This window comes from Trichosurus vulpecula, chromosome 4 (genome assembly GCF_011100635.1).
Source record: "Trichosurus vulpecula isolate mTriVul1 chromosome 4, mTriVul1.pri, whole genome shotgun sequence".
NCBI classification, from domain to species: domain Eukaryota; kingdom Metazoa; phylum Chordata; class Mammalia; order Diprotodontia; family Phalangeridae; genus Trichosurus; species Trichosurus vulpecula.
Window position 1 is genome coordinate 32,131,297 of NC_050576.1, and position 26,019 is coordinate 32,157,315.

A 26,019-nucleotide genomic window follows, 5' to 3' on the forward strand; every position below is an offset into this window, starting at 1 on the left:
CATATCCTCAGAACTATTTCAAGTATATGGAAGGAGCAATGTCTAGCTGTCAAAAAGGTCTGGATACTATTGCTTCTGTCAGGAACAATCATACCAGTGGGTTTTCCCAGATAGCAGGATTGCAGTGAAGAGCCCAGATGTTCAGGATAACTATCACACCTAGACAAGGAGGGGGGGGGGGAGGATCAGGGGAGGGAGAGGGGGAGAGAGAAAGGGAAGGAGGGAGAAAAAGAGGGGAAGAAAGGGGAGAGACACACGGACAGAAACAGAGATGGGGGGTGGGGAGAGGGAAAGAAAGAAGGGGAAGGACAGAGAGGGAAACGGAGGGAGAGTGAGAAAGAGAGGAGGAGAATTAACATTTTTTTAAACTACCTTCGAAACTTTGTTTCTGGGGATATAAAGAAAAAAGAGAATCAGTTCTTGATGTCATGGAACTATAACCTTGCTGGAAGAGATGATGTGCTTATACACACATGAATGTGTGTATGAATAGATGGCTATAGGCAAATATATGATGTGTAAAGATACCTAGAGATAGAAAAATACATGGCTATAGCTATGTCATGGATATATAGTTATGTGGATATAAATATACGGATATATTATCTATAAATATATTTAATACTTAATATAATTATATTTATAATAAAATATATGTAATGATTCAATAGCATTATTTATAGGTGTATTTAATATATGCCGTAGATATATGGATATAGATAGATATTAATATATGGATATAGATATGTCATAAATATTACCTGAAAGGTGACTTGGGGGGCTAAGACAGAGCATTGGGGAGACCAAGAAGAATTTTGTGTAGAAAGCAGTGCTTGAGCTGAATCTTGATGGAGCCTAGGAATTCTTAGAGGTAGAAGTGAGGAGGGGCTTAATTCAAGATCTGAGGTCAGTCTGTGCAAAGGCCCAGGGACGAGAGACAGAGGAACATGTGTGAAGAACAGCCAGAATGTCTCCTCCCTGAAGACTGGACAGATCCATTCCCAGTCCTGCGCGCACCCCTCTCCCTCACTAGATGTGTCCTCCTCCCCCTCCTCCCCCCATCTTGGTCACGTGGGACCCTCCCTAGGAGCATCAGTGGCTGCTTTCTTCTCCTCTCGTGTCATGTGTGTTCTGTGCACCTCCTTCGTGTGCCATCCTTAGTGGGCCCTGCTGAATTCTGATTCTGTCAGTGTTGGTACCTTCTCCTTCTCCCACACTTTGAGCTCTGTGGTGGCCAGCATAGACCCAGACCCACAAGAGGTACTGAGTGAGTTAGAATTGATTCCAAAGGCACCTTGTGTAAGCCTGGAGAAGAGAGGATTCAGGGTGAACAGGATCACTGTCCACAAGTGCCTGAAGGCCTCCTGTAATGTAGAAGACAAATTCATCTTTTCCTGCTTGGCTCCAGAAAGAACTGGGGGGAGGCAGGGAAGGGAGAAGGGAGGGAAGTGGGGTCAACGGTGTCACACAGAGGTCAATGTAGTCTGGCTATGGGAAAGAGCTTCCTCATGGTCAGACCTAAGGCAAAGTGGAAGGGCCTGGCTCTGGAGGTGGTAGGTTCTCCCCCCTGGTAGCCATCAATTAATAGCAGAAAAAAACTTGGTGGAGACTTTGTAGAGAGGATTCTTGTTTAGGTCCAGGCTATACTAGTTAGCCTCTGAGGACCCTTGTGCTTCTGAAAACTTTCTGTCCTTCCTTGGAAAGGGAATAATACTGGAAACTGTCCACCATGCCTTTGCTACTTTGCTCCAAGTCTATAAGGTACCTTTGAAAAATCAATCCTCGATTGAGCCTCCGGCATGGGACCCAGGTCTGAGCCAGGTGTTCTTACTGTTCTCACCTGGTTTAGCAAGAAACCCAATGACTCACTGGCTCTGCTTCTTATGGTTCACAAGGCCATCAATTCTAAAAGAAACTGAATTGGGTGTGTAGGCAGAGACCTACCTGAAGGGAGGGAGCGTCCATCTGGGAAGGTGATGGGCTCGATGAGCTGCCTGCCTATTTTGGGGCCAGGTGGGTAGAGGCGGAGGGCCTCCTTGAGGCACATGGTGCTATAGGGCATCTGGTTCAGGTGGTCCCTGTGAGGAATCACAGAGGAAAGAGGAGGGAATTAACTAGGATTTCTTATAAGGACTGGCACAATTTTAGATTCCCATAATCTCAGAACTGCAAGAGACTTCAGAGAATATTTAATTCAACCCACATCTGAAAAAGAATCTAGGGTGGGCTCTGGCAAATCTATCTCTCTGATTGCCCCCAACAGCAGCAACTTGGCTTCAATCACTCCTCTTACTGACACACACTCAATTTCCCAATTTAGTTACACACACACACACACACACACACACACACACACACACACACACACAGGATTGGTTCATTGCATTGAACAGAGAAACAAGAGGGAAAGGGGAGGGAATAGGAAAGAAGATATATTAAAGGAGGGATTATTCAGAAGCAAACCAACATTTAATCTATTAAAGAGGAAGTAGAACAAAAGTGAAGGAAAGTTATAGAGAATAGGATGGAGGAAAATAGACATTAGAAATTATAATTATTAATGTGATTGGGTGAATTCACTCATAAAATGGAAGAGGAAGACAGCAGAATGGATTAGAAACCAGAACCCAACAATATGTTGTTTACAAGAAACATATAAAAGCAAAAAATACACACAGAGTGAAAATAAGGGGCTGGAGTAGAATCTATTATGTTTCAGCTCAAGTAAAAAAGGGAGGAGTAACAACTGCGATCTCAGAGAAAACAACAGCAAAAAATGGATGTAATAAAAAGAGAAATACAGGGATAATATGTTTTTTAAAAAGATGCTATAAACAATGAAATAATAGCAATATTAAATCTATATCTATATATGCAACAAATGGCATCTAAATTCTTAAAATTAAAGTTAAATAAGTTACAGGGAGAAATAGACAGTAAAAGCATAATAGTGTGTTGTGGGCTCAGTTTATCCCTCTTAGACCTAGATATATCTAACAAAAAAAAAAGAAACAAAAAGAAATTAAAGGACCTGAATAGAATTTAAGAAAAGTTAGATTTGATAGCACTCTGGAGAATATTGAATAGGAATAGAAAGGAGTATACCTATTTTTCAGCTATGCATGGCACCTTCACCAAATTGACCATTTATTAGGATATAGCAACCTCACAAGCAGATGCTGAACATTGCAAATATTAAATGCAACTTTTATTATTCATAATGCCACAAAATTTACATTAAATTAACAGCCTTTGAAGCAAATGTTAAAAATGAATTGGAAATTTGTTTTATATTGCATCCTCTCTTATGTTCTGCTGTGTGTATGGAAATGCTCTATTTCTTTCCTTTTCTCATTTCGTATTTAAACTTAAAATGAATTAAAACATTTAAAAATTAATTGGAAACTAACAATCCTAACAATGGGTCTATAGAGAAGAAATAATAGAAAAAATCAATAACATCTATGACAACATTGAGACAAATGACAAAATTGGGATGCAGCCAATGCAACACTTAGGTGAAATATTAAATTGCTAAATGCTTTCATTAATAAAAGAAATACCAGATCAAAGAACCTGGCACACAACTTAAAAAAAGCTTAAAAAGTGAAAAAACTCCAATGAAACACCAAAATAAAAATCCTGAAAATGAGAGATTAACAAAACTGAAAGCAAAAAAACCATTGAATTAATAAACAAAAATATGAACTTAAAAAATAAGCTATCAGCTGTCATCCTTACTCTATCATTTATTTTCAGTCTCTCTCTGTTTAGTGGCTCATTCTTTACAGTTTATAAGTATGTTCATGTCTCACTTGTCCTGAAAAAAATAAGTCTTTACTATGTCCACCTCCACTTGTTGTTGTTTGTCCTTCATTCTCAAAGAGGACCAATGACATCAGGAAGGTGGTGCCTTGACTTGCAAGTGAATTAGATTTCAGTGAGGCAGAGCTGGGCAAAGTCATCAGCCTCACTCTCTCCTCCAGAGTCATCAGAGTCCAGTGGCAAGGCATAGGTCAGGACAACTAGCAACGGCCTCAGATGCAGTGGGAAACCTTGGCCTTTTTAAACTAGGTCTTTCCCAGGTGTCAGTTTGTCAGAGGCAACACCCATAAATTAAGGCCTCAGTAAGAATGGAAGCCAAAGGTGGTCTACTTTGCCTTCACAAAAGAATCAGTCTGGGAGGAGAAGATCCTCAGAGTTTCTGGACAGTACAGAAATAATTCCTATTTACACACACTCTGAGCCATCACAAATCCAATCAATGAGCAAGCAAGGCTTGGTCTGTGACCTGATATTGACCAATCAGTGAGAGCCAGAATTGTTCATCTTTCCTTCTTTTTCTTTTTATTAAATTAAGATTTTTTATTTTTAGTTTAGAACACTCAGTTCCACATGATTTTGAGTTCCAGATTTCCACCCGCCCCCCACCCGCTCCCTTCCCAAGACGGCATGGAATCCGATATGTCTTCTACATAACACTTTGCATTGAACTTATTTACACAATAGTCAAGTTGTAAAGAAGAATTATGACCAATGGAATGAATCATGAGAAAGAAGAAACAAAACAAAACAAAAAAACCAGAAACAAAAATAAAAGAGAAAAAAAAAAACAAAAGAAAAAAAGGTGAGTAAACAGTTTGCCTCAATCTGCATTCAGTCTCCATAGTTCTTTCTCTGGATGTAGATAGCTCTCTCCCTCATGAGTCCTTTGGAGTTGTCCCTGAATCTTGTATTGCTGAGAAGAGCCAAGTCTATCAAGGTTAGTCCTCACAGAATCCATATATCTGTGGTTGTGTATAATGTTCTCCTGGCTCTGCTCAGCTCACTCAGCATTATATCATGTAGGTCTTTCCAGGTCATTATGAAGTCTGTATCATCTCCATTTCTTATAGCACAGTAGTATTCCATTACCTTCATGTACCACAGCTTGTTCAGCCATTCCCCAATTGATGGGCATTCCCTTGATTTCCAATTCCTTGCTACTACATAAAGAGCCGCTATAAACATTTTTGTACATATGGGTCCTTTTCCCACTTGTGTGATCTCTTTGGGATACAACCTCATCTTTCCTTCTTGAAGAGGCCTTCTGATTGGTCCTCTTCTCAGCAATCATTTTGCTTTCCCATCTATTCAACTCATATTGATTAAGGCTCTATTATTCCACTCTCTTCCAGACACTGTGCTAGGCTATGGAAATACCAAGTCAAAACCTACCCCTTTGGATTGTTGCAAGGATCAGATGAGATAATATTAAAGCACTTTGCAAACCTGTGTCTCTGAGTTGTATAAATGCTAGCTGTTGTTGTTCTCCCAGGATAGCCTGGGAGAATGCATGAAGAGAGGAGACAGCCTATTAAAGTTGGGAGAGAACTAGCAGTACTATGTGACTGGAACACAGAGTACACAAATCTAGAAATACATATAGGAACCTGATGGATAAAAATATTAAATGTCAGAATGACAAATGTATATGTTATTTTATAAGCAATAGGGAGCAATTGACAGTTTGTGAGGGAGGAGTGACATGGTCAGAACTCGGGGTTAGGAATATTATTTTGACAGCTCTGTGTAGCGTAGATTTCAGAGTGAAGAGTCTGGATGCAGGGAAACCAATTAGGAAGGAGGAAGCTGTTATAATCATCTAAGCAAGTAGAGTCCATGGGAATGGCGGGAGAGATGTTGTGGAAGTAAAATTAACAAGATTTGGTAATTGATTGGTCCCGGGTGGAGGTTGCAGTGATTGGATGAAAAAAAAAGGAAGAGCCAAGGATAATGAAGCTAAAGTGTTTGTGATCTTTGGTGACTGGGAAAATGATGGTGGGCTCAATGGGAATAGGGAAGCCTAAAGGAAGGAAAAGTTTCAGGGGGTGGGCATAAGAAATTTAGTTTTGGACATGGTAAGTTTGACATACCAATGGTACATCCAATGGGAAAATCATAGTTTTTTGTGTATCTGTTCTTTCAATACTCCTTAAGCTCTGTGGTAGCAGGGTCTATGTTGTAGCTATCTTTGTGTCTCCCTTTGTCCCCAGCACAGGGTCTAACACAAAGATGATTAATGGATATTTGCTAAATTGAAGTTGAATTAATCTCATTGCTGTACTGAGATTTCATCTTGCCAAGGGACTTAGGCTAGAGGGAAGGAGGCACTTACATTTGGTGAAGGAGGGAGGGTCTGGAGCTTCTCCTGTTCTTTGAGGAGAGTAATCATTTCCAACTGAATTGGGACATACCAAGGGGATCTGAAGAATTAAGGATGAGCGTTGGCACCCTCAATCTAAGAGGTAGGAAAAAAAACAAATGACCGACTGAGGAGTTGGGATTGATTCTGGGACTCTCACCAGGTTATGGAGTCTTCATCTTCCAGGATACCTTGTATCTCCTCTCTACATTTCTTCTGGTGTTCTGGGTTCATGGCCAGGCAGTATAAGGTCCAGGAGAGTCCAGAGGCCATGGTGTCTTGGCCAGCAAACATGAATGTATTTACCTCATCCACTAGTTCCTCATCTGTGAAGCCTCCTCCCTCTGCATCCTAAAAAAGCAAGGAGTCTTCCTTTATGCAAGGCCAGTATTATAGATTTGTTCTGTTTGCCAATCATCAGAACAATTGTAAGAAAAATCATAGTTGTAAAGGTAGAAGCCCTCAAGCCACAGCAGACTCTGAGTTCAGGACACTTGACTTTCTGAGACCTGCTGCTAACATTCCATCTAATCTCCAAATACATTCATGCTTCTTAATGCTCTTTCCCTCCCTGTCCTCAATATGTTTCAATCCCCATCTGACCTGACTTGGGGGTCCCAATGCCTTCTGGAACCGACACATCTTGGCACCATCTCTGGATGAGGCCCCAAACTTGGGTCACTTAGTCTAAGTGGCTTGATGCATGGAACAACCTGTTGATGAAGATTGCGCCTTTCCTCCCTTGCATTTCCCAGAGCACTGTCTTTAATAATGTAATGTCTTCTGTAATATTGCATATTACATTCTTCCGTTTACTAGACTGTGAGCATGAGGAGGACATGAATTCCTCTTAACTGACATTGTATGCCCCCAAATGGCTGGCATAGACTATATTACATACAACAAGCACTTAATAAATACTTTTAAATGAATTAATAAGAGAATGAGCTACATTGAGAAAGTGGTGAAATTAGAATGGAAACAGAGCTGGGAATCTTCCTAGGGTCACCAGTTTGCCATTCAATCAAGTATTTGGCGTGTCAGGCTACCAGCCTGTTTGTCTGATTTCCAAAATAGCATAGTCTTCTAATAGAAAGGAAGTTTCTTGATGACCTGGATTTTTTCATTTTTGTTTCTGTGTCTCCAAGTGCCTGGACACAATAGGTAGGTGTTTTACACGCTTACTCTGGCTTGAAAGAGGATGTCTAGGAAATCCAGGTACTTCTTCTTCTTTTGAATCTTTTCTTGTTCCCCTGGATTCTTGAAGGCTGCCTTCCTGTCCTGGATGATTTTAGCTGTTTGGGGGGAGGGGAAAGAACATATTTCTGTTACCCAGGAACCATGGATCCTGCCACTGACAAAGACCCTGAGAGACATCTGTGAACCTGCTATGAGATTCAAGTAACTTTCCTACGTTGGTGTTTGGCAGCATCACACTCTCTAAGACAATATAAACTAGCAAACTGATACCCAGTCCCTTGAGAGACACTTAATTAGTGCCCTGGGTAGCGTCTCTTATTGTTTTATTGTTAAGTATTATAAGAAGGGATTCTCGATTAGGCATAAGTTGCACTAAAAACTTTGGAGGTCCCTTTCTATTGGTTTTGAACATGAGTGACTGAGACCTGTGATACTAGCGTTAGAAATAAGCAAGTTGGGAAGAAAAGTAGGTTTTGGAATCAGAGTGTAGGCATGTTGTAGGCGTTCTAATGTCAGCACACTCTTAGGTCAGGTTCAATGTTGGGATGGAGTGAGGCACTTGCCAGTCACTGAACATTTAACAAAAGAGGTTTACTTTGCTGTGAAACAACAGGGATACAATGGCACTTAGCCATTGTATTTAAATGTACCCCTCACCTCCTCACCATTTCCATTTGAAAATGCATCTGGTGAGTACCTCGTCAGGGTATGGCCATTCATATGGTCTCAGGCACTGACCAAGTTCCAGGGATCCCTCCCTTTCTGCAGTTGGAGAAGGTAGGGTGGTGGGATCCTCTATTTCAAGAGGACACTCAGGGTATTCACCTCATAATTCCCACTGTCTGCTCTCCTGGACTTCTGAATCTCTAGAAACTCATCATTCTGAAAGACACTGTCTCTTGGAATCCATAGCTTTCCTTAAGTTTCTCCTCAGGATCCACATCTTACATGAACCTCTTCCTAATTCTCCCCATTTATTAGTATTTCCCACATACCTCTCCACCCAACGAATTTGTATTTTTAAGTCAACGAATGCATTGCATTCCCTGCCCCTCTTTCCTAATAAGCTTTTCAAGATTGGGGACCATTATCCTTCTTTTCTTTGAACCCACAGAACCTGGTTTATAGAAGGTATTTAATACTCTTTCCTTGTAGTGAATTGCATTGAGTATCCCAGGCAATTCTAGTATGATAGATCTAGAACTAGAAGGATCTTAGAGGCTTCCTAGTCCACTCCTCTAATTTTATACTTGAGAAAATGGAGACCAAGGGATGTTAAGTGATTTGTGAGAGGGAACACAAGTAGTTAGTCAGGAATTGAACCCAGATTCTATGACTCCAGGAGCACTGCATCACACCAAACAAAAGTGGGATATGAATCTATGGCTTGGCCACATCTCAGGAAATACCTGGTCGCTTCTTTACTTCTTGGCAGAGAGCCCGGAACTCTTGAAAGTCAGAGCTCAGCTTGTAAATGAAGTCACTGTGATAGAAGAAGCTGTACATGCGACTGCAGACTAAATTTGCGATTTTGCTCACATTCTGGAAGTAGGTGTTCAAGAAGCTGCAAGAGGAGAAGACATAACGTGTTTCCAGGGGACAGGGCGATGGTCAGTACTTGGTCCTCATCCTAGGTGCTCATTGCCACTGACCTATTTTCTTTGCTCAAATCCTGGACACTGAATGTACATTTCAGAACACTGTCCAAGGCCATGAAAGAGATAGACTCGGAGACCTCCATGGAACTATCCTCGGTTCTGAGTTTTTCCCATTCATCCTGGGAAGGGAAGATCTGCATCATCACCGTTATTCAAGAACCCCTTTTTTGCTTATCTATTTGCACATGACATTGTTCTCTGTCTCTGTCTCTGTCTCTCTTCCTCCTTCTCCTCCTCCTCCTCCTCTTTCTCCCCTCTGGATTTGACTACTGGATCTATGGTTTACTCATGCGATCATGAACAAATGATTTTACCTTTATATTTATGTTATTATAAATTTATTAGGATACTATTTGAAAAATACTATATAAATTTAACAAATATACTGTATGTTAATATATTAAGTATTTATAAATATTTTATTCTAGTAAAAACTTTGTAGTATGAGTCCTAGATTGCTTATTTATTCTCTCCTTATTATCAACTCTACAAGGAAGACTCTGGATGTGTTGTTATCACCATCTGTAAGATAGGGATAATAATACTTGCAGTATCTTCCTTACATAATGGTTGTGAGGCTCCAGTGAGACAAAGTACTAGAGGTATCACAGAAATTCTGAAGTTGAAGGGGATAATCTATAAGGCCAATTAGTCTAGTCTCTGCTAACACCCCCATCTTAATTTCCTAAATTTTCTAGCACATTGCTGGACACGGAAGCAGATGCTTCTCCCTCAAAAGGCTCCATTTCTGGATTGTCTTTGAACCCCCTATGGGGCCCTTGGTCAGCCTGTTCCCTTACCAGCATCATACGGGCTGAGTCCTTTATTAGGTGGATGTAGTCCTTCAGGATGTTGAAGTGGAAGGCTGGGGTCACAAGGCGCCGGTGGTAATGCCACTTCTCACCATGCAGGATCAACAATCTAAATTTATATCTGTCTTTTTGTAGATGCCCACCCCTACACACACATACACGTGCACACACACATAGAAATACACACACAGAAATGTGTAAATGTACACATATCTGTCTGTCTCTCTATCATGACTTTTGTTACTGATACATAAGTTGCTGTTCATTTTTGTGGGTTTCTTTTGTATCTTACTATTTTGTTGAAGGTATCTCAGATTCTCTGCTGATTATCTAGAGTTTTCTGTCTAAATTGTAACATAATTAATAAACAGGGATAGCTTTTCTCCTCTTTCAATGTGATTATACCTTTTTCCCCCCTTTAATTTCTTTTCCTTAATGCTGTTACTAACATCTTGTCACTGGATTTCAATGACTCTGGAGGAGAGAGTGAAGCTGACTCAGCTTTGTCTCATTTAAATCCAGTTCATGCACGAGTCAAGACTTCACCCTCATGATGTCATTGGTCCTCTTCAAGAACCAAGGTCAAACAACAACAGCAGCATTTCTAGAACTATGTAAAATAACAGTGGGGAAAGATGGTATTATTGCTTTACTCTTATATTTATTGGGAAACTTCTAGTATTACCCCACTGCATAGAATACTATATTTTGCATGTATACATTTTAAGTACTATTTTTAAAAGTTCTTCTATGCTATACTTTGTAGTATTTTGGTTTTTGAGCATAAATTGGTGTTAGCCTTGTCTAATACATTTTCCCCATATTTTTAATAAATCAATATAGTTCTTGTTATTTTTAATATGATTAATTATTTTGTTTCATTATGCTGAAAAAATCCTTGTATCTTGATATAAATCCAACTCAGTCATAATGACTGTCTATTGCTGTAGACATTTTGTCAAGCTTTCATTTAAAACTTTTGAATCAATTCATTAATGCTGTTGGTCTATAACTCTCTTTTTTCTTTTGTCCTTCCCTGATATAGGTCTTAAGATTATATGTGTCTCATAGAATGAGCATGGTAAAATGTTTTCTTTCTAGATTTTTCAGAATAACTTAAACAGTAAAAGGCCAAATTGTTCTTTAAATGTGTAGTTGAATTCACCTCTTTATTCATTTGGACCAGGAGTCTTCTTCCCCCACTTTGGTAGTTCCTTATAGCTGGTTTGATTTGTTTTCCTGCAGTTGGGTTATTTAATGTTTCTATTTCCTATCCTGTTAACAGGGTATTTTGTATCTGTTGTGGATATTCTTTCATTTCTTTTACATTTTCATGTTCAATGATATACAGTTTGTGATGGTATAATCCAATAGTTTTTCCCCATTGTTTTCTCTGTTGTGATTTTTCCTCATTTTTTAAACAAGGTCATTTGATTTTTCCTAAGCTTCTTTTTAATCAGTTTATCAAAAGGCTAATCAATTTTGTTATTCTCAGCTTTTAGTTTGATCAGTTACATATCCTTTTTGGTTTCCAATTTATCTTTCTCTCCTCTAACTTTAAAATTTTTCTATTTTCTTTTTTACTTGGGGTTTGTTAATCTGTTGATTTCATATCTTAATACTGAATATTGTTTATTAACCCTGTACTTTTCTATTTTCCTAACACATGTTTTCAGGGATATGACTTTCCCTTTGAGGACTTATTTAGCAGCATCCCAGGAATTTGGTTATGGTCATTTTTTATCATTCTCTATCATAGTTTTTGTTTCTATGATTTATTCATTGGTTCACCCATTATCCATGACCCTGACCCTTATTATTACTTCATTCATACACCAAATTTCACCATTAGCCACTTGTATTCCACTTAATTAAAAATCTGACCTTCTTCTATCCAATTATCACCTTCCTTCCAACTTTCCTTGTACCTCGCCTCTGGTAAATCTCTTCCTCTCTTTGAGACATGTAATCCCTCCACCTCTCAGTACTTTCGAAGGCCATGCTCATTAGCCATGCTCTGACTTTCCTTTCTTCCTTTTCAAATTTTGCCTCTATAGTTTTTAGTCAGTTTAGCTCTATGCTCTCCTCTGTTCTCTAAACCCTTTTTACCACTCGTCTCTTGCCAAACACCAATCCTGGAATAGTCCAAACATCTGCTTTCCTGTTCCCATTCTGAGGCTCCTAAATGGAATTGGAGGAAGTCCCACAATTATGCTGTCTATGTGTAGTATACATTCATTTTATTCCACCTCAACTGGGCCCTCACTGTTGCAAGGCAGCACTTTTACTCCTCCCTAATTTATTTCCTATCAAAATCCCCACAAAACTATTCTAAACCTTGCCTCAAGCATCTCACACTTTCCTCTTTGCCATCTATGAGGACCTTGCCCCTTACGTTACAGAAAAAATTAAGGCCATTCAATGGGAGCTCCCTTTCCTCCCTTGCTCTTCATCTCAAAATCCTTTGATATCAGCTGTCCACTCTGACAATGAGTTTGACCTTTTCCTTACCAAGGCCCAAACCTCCATATTCACCTTTGATCCCATGGCCTTACATCTTACCCATCGTACTTATCCTCCATCATGTTCCATCTCTCTAAACTTCAACCACTCCCTTATCTACTGATTTCTTCCCTAATGTTTTCACACATCCTCCTCTCCTCCATCCTTATAAAACAACCAAACAAAAAATTTTTACAAGACTCTATCATCCATTCAACCTTAATTTCTCCTCCCCTTCTCAGCCAAATACCTAAAAGAAGTTGTCTACATTAACTGCTTTCATTTTCTCTCCTCCCATTCATTCCTCAGCCTTTTGTAATCTGGTTCCTAATCTCATCAGTTGAATGAAATTGCTCTCTCCATTCTTCTCTACTTGCCAAATTTAACATTCTTTTCATGGTTCTAATCCTTCTCACTCTATGGCATTTGACATTGGTGACCATCTTCTCCTCTCTGGGTTTCCATAATACCATTGTTTCCTAGGTCTCCTCCTACCTGTCTAACCACTCATCAATCATATTATGCCCCTCCCCCCTCAAACCATGGTTGTTTCCAAGGCTCTGTTCTAAGCCCTCTTCTCTTACGCTCTTTCTTTTGGTAACTTCACCAGCCCCATGGATTTAATTATCATTTCTACGCATATGGCTCACTCACAGATTTATGTATCCATCCTGTTTCCTTTCTGACTTCAGTTTATTACCAGGACATTTTAAATCGAATGTCCTGGAAATATCTCAAACACGTGTCCAAAACTGAACTCATTGTCACCCCAGTCCCATACTTCCTACCAACTTTCTTACAATTGGAATACATCTTATCAGCCTGGGTACTCTATCTCATCCCTACCCTCTGCCTCTCTAATTGGCGGGTGGGGTCATGAACTTTAAACCTCCATTAAAGGAAAGATATCAGCTCAGACATCTCCTCATTTCTCACTTGACTGCACTACGTTGGGACTTCTCTGACTTGACTTCACCATGCCTCCTCTTGGTCTCTCTCTTTCAGTTCCTTATGTGTTTGTTTTCCCTAATTAGAGTATAAACTCCTTGAAGGCAGGGACTCTTCTTCTTTCACATTTATTATTGTTGTTTTTCAGTTGTTTTAGTCATGCCCAACTCTTTGCAACCCCATTTGGGGTTTCCTTGTCAAATATACTGAATTAGTTTGCCATTTCCTTCTCCAGTTCATTGAACTGAGGCCAACAGTGACTTACCCAGGGTCTCACAGCTAGTAGGTATCTGAGGACAGATTTGAATTCATAAAGATGAGTCTTCTTGACTCCAAGCTTTGCACTCTCTGCAGTATGGCAGCACCTAGCTGCACCACCTAGATGCTCCTGGCTACTACTTTTTAAATTTCTCCCAGATGCTAGCTCTCACCACTTTAGAAATTACGTTTTTCAAATCTGGTCCCTGACACCTGACCCTTACTAGCTGTGTGATCTTGGACAAGTCACTTAACCGTAATTCCCTTGCCTTTCCCCCTCTAAAAAAAAGAAATTATTTTGAATTTAGTTTGTATTTTTTGAATGGGTATACATTGTTCCCCTTGAATTTCTAAGGTTCTTTGAAGTTATTTACTGTACGTTTAAGCAGGCTTTTTTCATTTTTGTTTTTTCTTTGTATCCGCAGCACCTAGCGCCACACCTGGCAAACAGTGGGTATTACATTAAGGTTTGTTGGGTGAAAGTGATCAAGCACCACTTAAGTCATTGTTTCCTTTCTTAGCTGCTATGGAATACTGTTGATCCATACAGAGAAAAGGAAACTGATCACAGATACTTACCGAGCCAGGGGATTAAGAATTTGTAGGCCACGGAGGTTTTGGGATCTGTAAAGTTAAGCAAAGGAGCAGAGAAAGCTCACATTAGGTCGAAACTGTACTGGATAAAATCAGAGTGGGATTGTGTGCACCTGCATTGAGCTGGGCACTAACAGGCACATAACATGAGCAAGGAGAACCTGGCACTTTACACGTAAGGGGCAGCACCCTGGGAAACCACAGCTGCTTCCTTGGGTATATGGCAGAGCAGATGAGTTGAAAGGACAAAAACTAATCTTTGAGTTGTTACTTATTCCAAGCAGATGAGTTGAAAGGACAAAAACCAATCCTTGAGTTGTTGCTTATTCCTTCCCACAAGTTATAGGGGGGGATCTCAGCCTGCAGTGCTTCCTGGAATGGGACTCTCACCAAATGATGAGAAATGGAGTTGCAAAGTTTCGCAGGGACTAAGGATCAGAAGCTAGAAATATAGCCCAGGGTTGCTTCCTCTCCATCCAGGGCTCTGGGTCTACTGTATGAGGCTGAGTCAGGCCTATTCCTGGAGCATTTGTAGGAAGACCAGCTTCCCATAGAATGCCTGGAGGTGAGGTGGGGTACGCAAGAAAAAATAATAACAGCGCCGTCTGACATTTAGGTAGATTTTCAGCTTGCAGAATGCTTTATGGATGCTCTTTCATTGGTCTTCCCAGTAAGCCTGTGAGGAAGTTTCTGGGGGGGGGGGGGGGCTGCCTTAGGTTTATTGGTTTAGTTGTGGTTTTGATAGCAACCAGGGGACATGTGGCTGGAGGATTGTCTAGGAGCAGTTTCCTCTTATGACAGAAATATGAGACTTAGAGTTATTATGGGGTGGGGGTGGGAGGAGGCACGAATTAGCAGTTAGGGTCTAGACCTCTGATTTCGTCTGTTCATGGCACCCAGAATATCTGGGAATTGAAAAAGAGCTCAGTGGCATCTAATCCAACCCATACACTAAAGGAATCCGTACAAGAACGTGCTCGACAAGTTGTCCTCTGATTTCTGTTTTGGGACTGCTAAAGAGGGAGAAGCCACTGGCTCTTGAGGCAGTACATTTCATTCTGGGATAGTCCTCCTTGTTAACAAACATTTTCTGACATCAAGGTCAAATTTCCAACCCCCCCCCCCCCCACTATGGCTCCTGGATCTGCCCTCTGAGATCAACCCAGGGTAATTTCTCCTTCACACAACAGTCCCTTAAACTCTTGAAGTCATCTATAATGCTCTTCTTGGTGTAGAAAGTTCTTCATGGATGTATGTTAGTACCTATTCTGCAGAGTTGTCTGTAGCTCTGACAGTTTAAGCAGCTTGTACATAGTTATATACCTAAGTATGTGTTAGAGATAGAGCTTGAAACCAGGACTTTCTGCCTCCAACATTGTCCCTCTGTCCATTATCATCTGAAATACTAAACAGTGCATATCTAAAAGTTATTTTTGTGTTTTTTAAAAATCATAATTACAAACTGGAAATGAAATTGGTGCCCATCAATTGGTGGAAGGGCTCATGGTACATCAGTGTAATGCAATATAATTGTATCATAAGAAATCACAAACACGAAAGATTTCAGAGTAACCTGGGAAGACATGAATGAAATGATGCATAGTATGGTAAGAAGAACCAAGAGGCAGCAAGGAAGTGCAGCGCTGGATTTGGAGTCAGGAAGACCTGGATTCAAATCCTCCCTCAGACACTTACCAGCTGTATGACCCTGGGCAAGTCCCTTAATCACATTCAGTCTCAGTTTCCTCATCTGTAAAATGGAAATGATAATAAGCACTTACTTCTTAGGGCTGTGAGGATCAAATGAGATAACTTATGGACAGTGCTTTGTAAACTTTAAAGCGCTCTAGAAATGCTAGCTATTATTGCTAACAAGCCACATGATAACCACAGCAATATAAAACAAAACAACTGTGAAAGACTCATGATAAAATCTGATTCCTACCTTTCAGCTGAGTGGTGATGCACTAAGGTTCAGAATGAGACAGGCATTTTCAGACACAGACATCATTTTGATCTGGTGGACAGTGACGAAATTCCCCTCCCCCGCCAAAGAGAGAAGATAAAGAAAGGTGTCTATGAAGCATTTAAAAACACAGACACAAAAGAGAAAGAAGTTCATATAGTAGTGTAGACCAGAAGGATAATTTTAGTTCTAGTGTATTAAAACTAGAACTTTAAGAATTATAAACTCTACATAACAGAAATTCATAGGTCCATACATGATTTTTTCCATTTTTCTTTGTATGTGCAATGTCGATGTTTGTTAAGTTCATAATTTAAAGAAAAAGAAAATAGTCATGAATGAGCCTAGTGGAGAACAAAAGGAAGGGGAAGCTGGGAGAGAAGATCCAGTGAAAAGAGGTTGGAGGGGGTTAGGGAGATGTGATGTTTAATTTGATTTAAAAAGAGGAAAAGGTCGTTGATACTAAAAAGGATAGAAAAAACACAGGGGGGATTGTTTGTGCAGAAGAAGGTTTGGGTGAAACGTTCACTTTCCTGTGGGATTTAGAGAAAGCTTTCTTGAAAGACAAGGAGGGCTCCTAAATTGGTAATTAGGAATGTAATCATTATAAAATGACCCATAAACCTGGAAACTATTATTTGTACTGAAAGACTGATGAAATCAGTGCATGGGAAGGAGCGTCATAGTCATAAATGCAGATAGGGCTGTCCGGTATAGAATGTTGAAAAGGATTTTGCAAAATAAGCATAGTAGGTGACAACCAGGTGGATATAAGTATGGGAGTCATCAGCTGGGTCTGGGACCATTGAACCTCAGAGTCTGAAGAGGCCTCTCAGTGGACAGCTCATCCCATTTCCCAACCCTCCACCCAAAGTCCTCTACAGGACACATGTTTTCCCATTCACCTTCTTTTGGCTAAGCTGGGCTTTTCACCTTCCCTGATACCAGGCAGGAGGTGTCTTGGATGAAAGACATAAGCATTCCATGGGGCGATAGCATTGTAGGACCATGAGCTGTGGTGCTCAGTGCACCCTGAGGCCATCTCATTTAAAAGATAAAGGAATGAGGCATAGAATATTTAGGTGACACTACCATAAGGGTTGAATTACTGGCAAGCTAAAGATGCCCTGTCAATTCAAAAATTATCATCTTGGTTTATCCATCAGGCCATGTCAGTGTGACCCCTGAAATCTCAGGGAGTGACATGATCTCTGGAAAAGGGAAGAGAGAGGTGATGACAAAAGTGTCTGAGCAGGGAGGACAGATCCCCAAGACCTTTAGAACGTCTAGAGGATGTCTGGGTATTGCTGCAAAATGAACTGGCTTGTGCCTGTAAACCTATGGAGGAGCTTCAAGTCAGCCGCAGGCTGCCTTTCCTTCCCTTAAAGACTTGTTAAAGATTTCTCTTTTTTTCCTTGCTCTATATCCTTTGTGACCCTATCTGAGACTGGCCCAATTCATCCAGGGGATGATGAGGTCCATGGAGTCACTCAAGGTAAAGAAACACTTCCTGATAACTGGTGCTAGCCCAAAGTGGAGTGGGAGGCCTTGGGAGTTTTGCAAGTGGGTGTAGGTGTCTCTTGTCTGACACATTTATGGAGGGAGAGAGGGAATAAGCATTCATTTAGCGCCTACTACACATGGTGCTAAGTGCCTTACAAATCTTACCTCATTTGATCCTCATAACACTCCTGAGAGGTAGCTGCTATTATGATTTTATAGTTAAACAAAGTGAGGCAAACAGAGGTTAAGTTCCTTGCCCAGGTCACATGGCTGGATTTGAACCTGGGTCTTCCAGACTGTAGGCCCAGCATCCTACTCACTGTACTACTTAGCTGCCTCAGAAGATTCCCCACTCATCTATGGGCATGATTAGATGTCTTCTCCGGTCCCTCCTATCTCCAGTCTTCCAATATTCTGTGATATAATGACTCGTCCTTACCTTTTCGATTCAGGAAAATCTTCGCATATTCTGGGTCATAGATAAATAATATTGCGTGAAAGGGCCCAAACCAGAGAGGAAGAGCACTGGGGTATTTTTGGGGCAGCTCCTCAAATGCCTGTAGCTCTTCTTCTGGTTCATACTGCAATAAAGAAAAGCAAAAAGTGAGTTGAGACAGTGAACTCCAACTTTTCTCCTCCTCAACTCCCAGACACCAGGTCCTGGGAACCCTACAATGAGTTCAGGGATCTTTGGGAAGGGAACAGGAACATGGAAAGACAGAATCACCAACCTGAGAAGTATCTACTCCCACCCTCATCTGTGCCTTTGATATGTGGTTATGTCTCCCCTTGGAGATTCAGAATGGTGAGAGAGTGCAGTTTCAGGCCATTGCCTCCTGGACATCTCTATTTTCACTTCATCTCCATGTCTCATGAGCATGTCCAACTTAAGAGGTCCAAAAAAGTTTTTCCCCAAACTCATCCCCTCCTCCAAAACTTGCTCATTTCTGCATCTTTGCAAACTTGGAGTTGCCCTTTATTCTCCCCTTTCTTCAACCCCCTCATACAACCCATTTCCAAGTCTTGCCAGTCCTATCTCCATAACATTTCTCCCACCATCCCCTTCACTCCAATCATACAGTCTTTGCCTTTACCCTAGCTGAGGCCCTCATCACTTCTTGCATGGAGCCTCTGAATGGAGGCTCTAGTCTTCATATGGAAGCTATTAGTCAACTTCTAGTTTCTCTTCTCTTTCATCTATCTTATATAGAAGTACTAGATGGTTGGTTGGTTGTGCTTTGTTCTTAAAGATGACCAAAAACAATCACTATGTTGGAGTCAAGACATCATGTGTCTGACTGTGGCTGATCAGATTTATATGAGCTTGGAAGGCTTTACTACAGGTTGGGCAAAATGGTCCACATGAACATTTGGAGTGGAGATATCTCTAAATCTGCACATCTCACTTTTTTTGAGCTACTGTGATTCTGCTTCTCTGTAACAGCAATTTAGATTTGAAGATCTTTCCCACCCATTAATAGGCCATGTGACCTGCCTACATTACAGGAAGCCTAAGTTACACGTGGTGGGAGGAGTTTCCTGACAGGAAAAGGAAATTATGTCATAGGAAATGCTGAGGAAGGGGGAAAAAGAGAGAGAGAGAGAGAGAGAGAGAGCGAGCACAGTTATGGCTACTAATGGCTGCTAATAGCCACCATCATGATAGTTAGAGCTGAGCAGGCTGACTTAGCTATACCGTGAGTTTGTTTGGGGAAAACCCCAGCATGGGGTTGGAGAGGTTTTGGGATGGCGAGGCTCCATGTTGTGATATTGTGTATTGAATGTTTTACTGCTCTGATAGATTGGATAAATGGCTTGTGGGATATGGTTCTCTGGTGTCTAATTCTCTGATTTACTTCTTCTGCCTTCTATGTGGAGAGTCTCCTATACTTTGTGATACAGAACTACATAGGCATTTTGACAATTATCATCTACGTTGCTATTATCGCCTTACTGATACATTCCCTCATAAAGCAGAATGCCTTCTTCAATGTGGGTATACCATGCTGGGTAGCCTTTTGTCGCTGTCTCCCATGTTTCACAATTGATTCCAAAGATCCAAAGCTGTGAGATAAGTATTCCCAAAATTGTGATCTGGACAGATTACACCACTCCGCTCCCCCAGAATGGATGGAAATGAAGCAGTACACGTGTGTGGCTGTAGATGTTTAGAAGTAAAGGGGACAATATAAAACCAAAAAACTACCCCCTTACATGTAAGCGATCAAGGCATATGAATAATGTCTCAAATAATGTCATCCGCTATGTTGGAGTTAATGAACAATGTGCCTTCTTTTGGCTTATCAGACCAATATGAGCTCAGAAGGCTCTACCATAGGTCAGGCACAGGCCACACGAACATTTGGAATAGAGTTGTCTCTAAATTTGCACATCATGTTTCTTTTGAGCCAAATCTCTGAAAGCTGCCCACTCCTTTTCTGCTTCACTGTTACTAACCTTGTGTTGGCTCAGCTTTCCCTCCAAGTTAATAATGAACTGTTCCCACTCAGAGAAGTGCTCTAATCTTTTGACATTAAAACTTCTTGGTAGTCATCTTGCCTTGGGGCCACCACTTTTCTTGAACATGAATATTTAGATTAGAGACGACAAATCTCTATGATGAGTCAGTGCTCTGTACCACACATAGCCTTCATCACTCTCACATCCTGTCTTTCTCTTCTTACCATGACATGGTCTATTAAATGTCACTGTTTGCTGTGAGGGTGTAACCACAAAGCCGCATTGCCTTTAGGTAAACAGAAGACAGTGTTAGTGATGAGAAGGCTGTAAGATGCACAAGTCTTCAGTAGCAAGTGGTCATTGCTGTTGCTGTTTTCACTCCATTCCTCCAAGGACTCCCTGCCGTATCTGATAATCTGTGCTTACTCTTGTATTAAAGTTATCCAGAATTTTAAGCTCACCCTCTTTTGGCACATTGATGATGAAGGTCTCCAGATCCTCATAACATTTTTCTTTGACCTAATCAGAGTTCATCATGGTGGGAGTAGAGGCACTGATGATGGTGGCATGGCATTTTCCTGCAAGTGGCAGTCACATTTTCATGGGTCTATCATTCACTCCTTTTGGGAGGCATACAAGCTTGGTGACCATATTAGTTTTGATCGAAAAACCTACACCAGCTTCACAGCACTCCCCTTCATGTTGGCCATTCCAGAAAAATGTGTATTCAGCTCCAACTTTGGTAAGCTAGCCTTCATTTGCCAGCCTTGTTTCACTCAGGACTGCTATGTGGGTGTGATACCTGTTCAGTTCTCTTACAACAAGAGCTATTCTTCCTTCAGGTCTCCTGGATTTTGCATTGTCTGTAAGAATGCGTACATTCTGTGTACCCATGGTGAGCGGAAATCATCTTTGCAAATGTTTTTGTACATTTTTTGTGTGTTTTGACCACAGACTGGATCTCCACCTGCCATGGTAAGCAGGGGTGGGTTACACAGACAATTTTTAGAGCACCTTTTCTAGCCTCTTCCTCATGCTAGCATGTGAGTAGTGTAGTCTTTAAAAAGGCTTCTCAGACAGGCAGGGGACTGCTGAATCCCACTGCTGTTTCAGTCCAGTGAGAAGATGACCCTTTGGCCTGGGTCACCTGTGTGCAGGGTTGTGATTACAACTCCCAATGTAGCTGTACCTGCTGCTTCATCACTTGCCCATTGCCATAAGACTCTGAGGTAGGTAAAATAGTAAAATGGTATGGGTGATGTCTTTTGAGTTGCACATAAATTGGATTTAAGTAAGGCAGAGTTGTCTGGAAGTTGTCAGCCTCAATCTCTTTTCCAGAGTCACTGGAGTCCAGTGGCAAGAGAAAAATCAAGATGACTGGTGATGGCTTAGGAATGCATGGATGACCTTGGCATCTTTGATGTCTAATCAACCTCTAAGCTCTTCACAGAACCTGCTTCAGCCACCTTCATGGCTATTGGAACAAATTGCTCTCATATGCCCATTCTGCTGGGGGAGGTCTTCATGTGCTTGGGGGTAGATATCCCCCTAATTCACCGATGGGTTTGAGACCCCTCAATTACCCTGAACCTGGTTGAAACAGGGGTGGTACTGGGGTGTGGCTGCTGCATATGCTACAGCTTCTTGGAGCCACAGGTGAGAACTGGGTGAATCAGGTGGACACCAAGGATGGAAAACAGCCCTGAAAAAGATTTAGCAGCCCTCATACCAGAGGTACTGGTCTTCTCTGAACACATACTACACCTCAGAATTGCAAACTATTAACAACATGGAAGAAGGTTCTAAATAATTAATAATAAGAGAAATGGACATCAAAACAACCTCGGAGTTTTACCTCACATCCTGCAAATTGACAAATATGACAAAAGACAAGAAGAGTTGGAAGGGTTATGGGAAGATAGGCACACTAGTGCATTGCTGGTGAAGCTGTGAATCAGCATAACCATTTTGGAAAACTATTTGGAATTCTGAAAATAAAGTGACTAAAATGTCCACACCCTTTAAACCAGAGATTCCATTACTAGACTTATACCTTAAGGAAACTGTTGATAAGAAGGAGTCCATATACATCAAAATATATATATATATATAGTACTTTTTGTGATAGTAAAGTTTTGGAAACAAAGTATGCTCACCTATTGGGGAACGGCTAAAATAAAGTACTATATGAATGTAATGGAATCTTACTATGCTGTAAGAAATGATGAATGTGGTGAATATAGAGAAGCATGGGAAGATCCATATGAACTGATACAGAGTGAAGCAGAGCCAAGAAAACAATATACACTGTGACTACAACTATGTAAATGGAAAGAACCTGAGAAGATTAAGACTCATCCTGTATCAATCATTTTGTTATTAATCCTATTTACGACTAATTGAATTTGTGTCTAACTGCTTAAGTTGTGGTTCTTTGTCTCTCAACTGAGTTCAGAATTCAGCTGGACTGTGATGAGTTAATTCTAGAAATCCATCTCTCTTACTAATCACTGAACTCTTCTTGCTTCGAGGAATTTTGCTAACCTCAGGGAATGTGTGTGAAGGAAAGGGAGTTGGGGCTGACATCTTTACTCCACCAGGCTATCCTTCAAGGATGTCTGGTTTGCTGTCCAAAAATCTGGGCTTCTATCTCACACTTGAACTCAAACAATGAGCACTTCTTAGTTTCATGAGAGAAGAAGAGGGATTGTCCTGGTCCCAGTTATCAAACTTCCAACCAATCACGTTGTTCCCTGCCCCTCAGCTGGGTAGCTAATTATTTCGTACTCAAACCCATGATGTCATCTACCCTGTTCTGTTCTTGTTCTGTACTCCCCAAAACCTATTAAAGGGGAACAGTCCTTTCAGTCAGGGTCTTTGGCATAAATGGAAGCGAGCCATTGACCTGTTTATTGACCCCTGCTAATAAATGTCATCTTGCTCAGAGATCTGCCTTTGTTTATCCTTTTGTTAAATCTCACATGCTACAAACCACACAAAAATGAAACAAAAGTAAATGTTGCTAAATTATAAAGAACAAGATTTGAAATAAAAAATATGAAAAGAATTTGCAGAGGTTGGAGATCTTCAGGTGTTTACATTGCACATATATTTTTTGAACTTTTCAAATGTATTGATCAGTTATGTTTCTTTTTCCTTTTTTGTCCTTAAAAATACTATTTGTCACATGGGATGGCTTTCTTGAAAGGGGAAGGATACCAGAGAAACTATGTTAATATGAAAAACATCTATAAAAGACATCAATAAAAATAATTTAAAAAAATAAAAGGAAGAAAGAAACAGGATAATAGTGATGGAAGGCCACAGGTCAATGGAAGATTTTTATTTTTGTTTGCTTGATTTTAGGGCAAGAGGAGACCTGAACATAGGTACAGGCAGAAAGGCAATGAGGGAGAGATAGGATCAGGTCACTCTTTTGTGTAAAAGTCTTCACATTGCTTCCTAAACAAAGTTCAGTTCTTTTTTTTTCTATTTTTTTTCTAAAACATAAATACACAATAAGAAAAGAAAAAGAAACATATTATAAACTTAAATATTAAAACATAAATGCAAAATAAGAAAAGAAAAAATTATGTTACGTTCATAACAGAATGTAAGAGAGGATTCAAGATATACAGCAATAAATTTTTATTTCAAGAAAACTTGTGTGTTGGATACTATGTGTTGTATTGAGAGCTATGCATCTTGTCTTTGCTTCCTTCTAAGTTTTCTTTTGTTCACTTCTGTGCACTTTTTACTTTGTTCTTTTCCCCCCCTTCCTTGCCCCCAACCAGAAGGCTACAATTAAGAATGGATATATTTAATATATGGATATGGATATATACATACACATATATGTATATATGCATACATATATAAACATATTCTCTCCCTAACAAATTCTATTCCTGATCTTTGTTTTGTTTGTGCATCTCTCTTATTTCTTATCCCTCCTGACTCCTCTACTTCATGTCTACCCACTACCTTGCCTTCCTATTACTTAACATACCCCCATCCTTCTTTTATCCTGCCATTCCCATAAATCTAAACACCCATCTATATCCCCCATTTAACCTTTTCCCTCACCCTCCCATCTAGAGATTCCTCCCTTATCCTCTCCCCTCTCCCTGTCCACTTGGTGTTTTATTTCTTTCTGAATTTAGAAGACTTAAATACTCTTCTAGATATATATGTCTTGTTCTTTCTTGAACCCATTTCTGATGAAAATAGGTTTCCAGAACTACCAGCCTTCCTCCCCTAATTCCTCTGTGTCTGTTCTTTCTCTTGATTCTCATTTGTATAAAATAATTACTCATTTTAGCTGTTCCTAGTTTTGCTTTTTGAAGTCATATCATACTCATGTCTACCCCAATCTTTCTTACAAACTATTCAATTACTAATAACAATCTTAGACATACATTTAAATACATAAAAGATAAACAGTCTGTCCTTATTGAGTCCCCTGTAATTTGTCTTTGGCATGTACCTTATATTTCCTCTGTCTCTTGCATGTCAAGTCTTCTATTAAATTCAAGTTTCTTTTTAACAAAGTCCTGAAGGTCTGACAATTCATTAAATGACCAGAGCCCCCTCTTACCCTCTTATTCCCGCCGAGCCAGTTTGTAGGGAGTCCCGGGAAGGGCCGCAGAGCTCTCAGCAGTCTCTGGCGCCGGAGGTAGAGCTTGAGGATCTGCGGCAATAGTGTTGCGAGGGCTAAGGTCAAGACCAAGGAGAGCGTCCAGTGCCTCTCCAGCCAAGGGACGACGCCAGAGTCCATAGGGACCGAGTAGAAGCCCATGCTGCTGGCGCTCCTGAGATGCTCGGCTGCCAAGTTCGAACGGCAGTAGCTTCTTATAAGGGAGCTGGAGCTGCCTGAGGCCACAGGGCGCCCCGCCTCCCCATCTCCCCAGCCTCCTCCAAAACAGAGAAGTAGAGAAGTGACAGTACAGCCAAGCCCTGAAGGAAGGGGTAGGCAGCTTGCAACACTCCCGAATTTCTCTTAACTGATCGTCTGACTGGGACCAGAGTCTTGGCACCTATGGGTGGCCGAAAAGAGGGAGAAATGAAGTGTCTTCCTTCCTTGCAAAGAAATCGCCTTCCAGTGCAATGGGATCTTTGGGAGAAACTGATCCAGTCTCTTCCTCTGTCAGATGAAAGGTCAGACAAGAAGAGCTCCAAGCCGACCCCCCACCCTTCCCACATACACTCTAAGTTCCCAGATTTCTCCTTACTTTTCCATTTCCTGTTCTTTGCCTCTTCTAAGGTCCCCCCTGCACACCCCTTATATTCAGTGACACACACACATGTTTGTGTATACACATACATGTATGTATGTATGTATATATGTATGTATGTACATATGTACGTATGTAATTTGGGACAGTTCTGAGAGCCAAAGACGAATAAGTGACCTTTCCTTGCACAGAGCTAGGATCCCTTCCACTAAGTCCATGGTTAGAGAATTGGCTTATGTACCCCAGTAAGTGGGGCTATTCATGTGTTCCATAAATACACTTCCAAAGACAGAATTACTAAGAATTTGGGGATGTCAGATCTGCCCTATTAAATCACAAACCTATGGCTGGCCCCTAGGGTCATTATCCTTGTCATTGTTATCGTCATTATCATGATTATTATCAGGGACGTTAAATACAAAGCTTTCTTCCCAACCTATGTATTTTCTTCTAATTCTAGCTGCATTGAACTTGTTCACCTTATCAAAATTTTATATAATCTATATAATTATTCCTCACTTTTGTAATCATGTCTCCCACTTGTCTGGTTCTATGTTATTCTTCCAATAATAGCTGTAAACAATATAACCTTTTATTCTTTTCTTTCAAAAATCATGACATTTTATATTTAGATCATTTATATTTTTGAATTTCATTGTGGTGTAAGGTGTTAATTCTGGCCTAAACCTGTTTTCTATCA

General features: G+C 40.5%; 1 protein-coding gene across 1 annotated transcript in view; it reads right to left on the minus strand.

Annotated features, from left to right (window-relative positions):
* The window catches only part of LOC118848221 (cytochrome P450 4X1-like), a 32,482-nt gene extending 7,620 nt beyond the window's left edge, over positions 1 to 24,862 (minus strand). The window contains exons 1-11 of the mRNA XM_036757041.1: positions 24,683 to 24,862; positions 18,065 to 18,206; positions 14,142 to 14,186; positions 13,203 to 13,209; positions 9,843 to 9,963; positions 9,037 to 9,161; positions 8,794 to 8,948; positions 7,370 to 7,479; positions 6,345 to 6,535; positions 1,945 to 2,078; positions 95 to 159 (exon numbers count right to left, since the gene is read on the minus strand). Of these exons, the coding sequence (XP_036612936.1) occupies positions 95 to 159; positions 1,945 to 2,078; positions 6,345 to 6,535; positions 7,370 to 7,479; positions 8,794 to 8,948; positions 9,037 to 9,161; positions 9,843 to 9,963; positions 13,203 to 13,209; positions 14,142 to 14,186; positions 18,065 to 18,206; positions 24,683 to 24,862 (1,275 nt within the window). The remainder of the gene's footprint in view (positions 1 to 94; positions 160 to 1,944; positions 2,079 to 6,344; positions 6,536 to 7,369; positions 7,480 to 8,793; positions 8,949 to 9,036; positions 9,162 to 9,842; positions 9,964 to 13,202; positions 13,210 to 14,141; positions 14,187 to 18,064; positions 18,207 to 24,682) is intronic.
* Between the last annotated feature and the right edge of the window lie 1,157 nt (positions 24,863 to 26,019).